Here is a 3,853-nt window from a genome sequence, read left to right as displayed (position 1 = left end):
TGAACAGTAATCAATTCTATGTGTGGAGGGAGGGGACTGGATCTGTTAGGGATTGTCCAGAGTTATCTGGCCTATGTCTCCGGTCTGATTTTGAGTTAGTTGCTGCAATAACCAGTCATGTGTCCTATGACAGGTTACTCCTCTCAGATTTTCTCTTCCTCTCCAAAGCAAATGGATTCAATTGAATAAACTCCAAGTTTTTCAGCCATGAACTTTTACTAAATTTGTATAGATATCATTAGACAGAGCACACATCTGTATCCTATTTCGAGAAATGTGTGGCATGTAAGTAACAGGGGAAAGGTTTCATTTCTATTGCCCTCTTCACAGCATCCTTTACTTCCTTGTTCCTTAGGCTGTAAATCAATGGGTTTAACATGGGCATCACCAAGGTATAAAACACAGACACCATCTTTTCTTGTTCTAGGGAATATTGGGAGCTTGGCTGAATGTAACTAAAGCTTATAGAACCATAGGATAAAGTCACGGCTGTCAGATGTGAAGCACAGGTGGAGAAGGCTTTGTGTCTACCGGCTGTTGAGTGGATCCTCAGGATGGCAGCAACAATGAAGATGTAGGAGATGATCACAGTCAAGAAAGTGATCATGGCAATCCCACCAGAGAAGATTAAAAGCAACAATTCATTCATGGATGTGTCAGAACAGGACAGCTTCAACAGGGGAGGAAGATCACAGAAGAAGTGACTGATGACATTTGGCCCACAGAAAGAGAGTTTCACCAGGCCAATTGTGTGTGTTAACGAGTTCATTAAACCTCCCACACATGATCCTATGACCAACACAACACACACTATTTTAGTCATGGCCACTGTATAAATTAGAGGGTTTACAATGGCCACATAGCGATCATAAGCCATTGCTGCCAGTAAGAAGCCCTCAGTGGTGATGAGTGACACAAATAAAAAGTATTGCACAATGCATGCAGAATATGAGATTGTCTCCTGTTCAACAAAGAAGTTCAGCAGCATTTTGGGTGCAAAGACTGTTGAGTAGCAGGCATCTACAAGTGACAGACAGCTAAGGAAATGGTACATGGGTGTGTGGAGCTTGGGGGTGATTTGGATTAGAAAGAGCATTCCCAGGTTCCCCACCAAAGAAATGATGTAAATCAGCAGGAACAACATGAAGAGGACCACTTTCAGGTCCGAACGCTCTGTCAGTCCCAGGAGGATAAACTCAGTAACCTCTGTAAAATTCTCATGAGCCATTTGGTTTTCTTGGTACCTGCTAATGATAAGGAGATTGGAATAAATTAAGAGAGAATAATGGTGCTGCAATATCAAGACTATTGGGAATCTTTAACTAGCTTTGTGACTTGAGTTATTACATCCCCTCTCTCTGGTTGTCTTCTTTATGAAATTAGTACTGTTTATTTGCATGTTACATTAGAAAAGCATGTGGGCTTTAATAGTTTCGAGGTTCATTTAAAATGTTGGTGTTGATGTGAATAAAAAGCTAAAGTGAATTTCATTCTAAAAAAAACAAAAAAAAGTGCAGCTTATGAAAGATTAATAATTGAATTTAGAAATGTCAACTCTTCCCCATATTGAAGACCTTTTTTAAACTTCTCATTTTGGATTTAATAATAGCTCCTGTCCAATATGTGCCCGGGTGGTGCAAGTGGTTAACTCTGGGCTGCTAATTGAAATGTTGGAGGCTCTAGGTCACCCATAAGGCACCTCAGAAGAAAGGCCTGGTGATCTACCACTGAAAAACTAGCCATTGAAAACGCTATGGATGTGGTTTTCTTCTGACGCACAGAGATCTCCATGAGGCAGAACCGACTTAGCAGCCCCTGGTTTAATGTGGCACATATATCAAGATATTAGAATAATCCTTCCTACAGAATTTAAACTTGTGCCCCATTTACATTTAGCTTATACGCCAAATTTAAGTTGGAAGTGATGAAAGACAAGGCTCTAGCATTCAAAAACTCTGGACTTATCCTTAGAAAAGTGGGGGAGTGGAGGAAGGGACACTGCAAATTGGAATATGAAACATGATAAACATCAAGTTATAATTTTAATTGACCTTTGAAGCCCAATAGAAACACCTTACAGAAACTCTGGAAACAGAAACCTTCATACTTTTTCTGAGAAAAAGTTAAAGTAAGCCTAGATGGTAAAACAAACCTATAAAAGATACAAATGGCACTTTGCAATACTTTTTTTTTTTAATGTTCAACACAATTTTTAGAACATGCAATGTCTTTTACACACAACCAGCACTCATCTGTTTGATTATCTCTGTATTCACCCTGATATATTAACTAGCTTATAATATTTGTATAAAAATCATAAAAAATATTTTAAACAATCCAGAATACTAGTAGCTTTCTATATGTAAAGTAAAAGATGTTTTTTTCTCTGTGGATTCTTCAGACTTTCACTGGGAGGTACTATTCCTTGAAAGCATCGTGGTTAAAATTAAAAAATGAAAAATATTGCCAGGCTACTAATAGAGGAGACAACAAATATTTTAATTCCAGAGTATCTACAGTGTCAGGTGAATAATTTCCGGGGGAATATGTAGTTAGAGCTTAGGATGCAATGCATCCTTGAGGAAAGAATGCTCACAAATTGAATTAAGACAGTGATTTCGCATTATTTCAGTAGAAGTTGAACAACAGTTTTGACAATGACATTGAGAAAGAGATTGAAGTTTAAAACAAAGGGTGGAATTAAAAGGTCAAATTATAAATTTTTCCCAACCCTTTATTTTCAAGAGACCACCCATATCTGCAGAATATAACTATACCGGATATTCAAATAAATGAATTTAACTTACCAATTGAAAGCAAAATGTTCAAAAACAAGGCTCTTTTGGGAAACTCATGTTTACATATTCCCATGGTCTATTTTCCTGCATAAGAAAAGTCAGTTAAAATTTGTCTGTCATTTATAGTAATACATAACTAACACAAATGATAGTAGTTACAGGTAGCAGGATTAAAAACCAAAATTAACCTTTGATATGTGAGTATCAAAGGCACAGCTTCCATGATATGAAAGCAAAAACAAGATGATTTTAAAAAAGTCCTGTTATATATTTTCCCTACTTCAAATGAGAATAAAGTCCCTGGAGTCTATCTTCTGATTGAGCAGGTTTACTAAATATGTTATGAAATGTTCCTCCATGTTTCTTGAGGGATTTAGGAAATTCTCAAGAACATAATGCTTCCCTAAGGTATTTAATTTTCTAAAAGTGACACTGAGTAGAAAGAAATGTGGGGAAAACACAGAATATATGATCTCTGAAAAAAATTGAAATATAATTGATTCTGATATCTGCTCAATACTTTACCAAAGGAAGCTTTAATTAGACCTTGTTATTGGGAGGGGAGGGGGATCAGAGGGCCTTAACTTAGTAGAGCAAGCCCTGATGTAAACCAATCCCATCCTTTGAATTCTTTGGATAGCCAGAATGGCATCAAAGGAAGTTAATACTGTTGTGGTTGTTAGTTGCCTTTGAGTTTATTCCTACTCATAACGAGGTTCATAACAGTAATCCTTGAAATGAAGACCACCACCCATCTTGTAAACTGTGATGTCTACTGATAGGTAATTTGGGGGACTTTGTCCTTAGCTTAAATTGCGTCATGAGTGATTTTGATAGGGACCTCTCACACTGTTCACTTATATATGTATCTAAATAAAAATTGATTTCTATTCTTTATATTAAATATTTAAAATTTTCTACATACTAAATCCATGTTTAAAGGGTAATAGGTAGGTAAAAGCTAAACTGAATTTCATTCTAAAACAAAACAAAAAAGTGCAGTTTATGAAAGATTAATAACTGAATTTGGAAATGTAAACTCTTCCCCTCATTGA

General features: G+C 36.4%; 1 protein-coding gene across 1 annotated transcript; it reads right to left on the bottom strand.

Annotated features, from left to right (window-relative positions):
- Positions 1–262: 262 nt before the first annotated feature.
- On the bottom strand, positions 263–1,303 carry LOC126080499 (olfactory receptor 1052-like). Its single transcript, XM_049891706.1, has one exon. It carries the CDS (start codon positions 1,226–1,228, stop codon positions 263–265), a length of 966 nt encoding a protein of 321 aa, XP_049747663.1. The 5' UTR covers positions 1,229–1,303.
- Positions 1,304–3,853: the final 2,550 nt, after the last annotated feature.

Source organism: Elephas maximus, chromosome 7 (assembly GCF_024166365.1).
Source record: "Elephas maximus indicus isolate mEleMax1 chromosome 7, mEleMax1 primary haplotype, whole genome shotgun sequence".
Taxonomy (NCBI): Eukaryota; Metazoa; Chordata; class Mammalia; order Proboscidea; family Elephantidae; genus Elephas; species Elephas maximus.
This window is presented reverse-complemented; position numbering and strand designations above follow the sequence as displayed.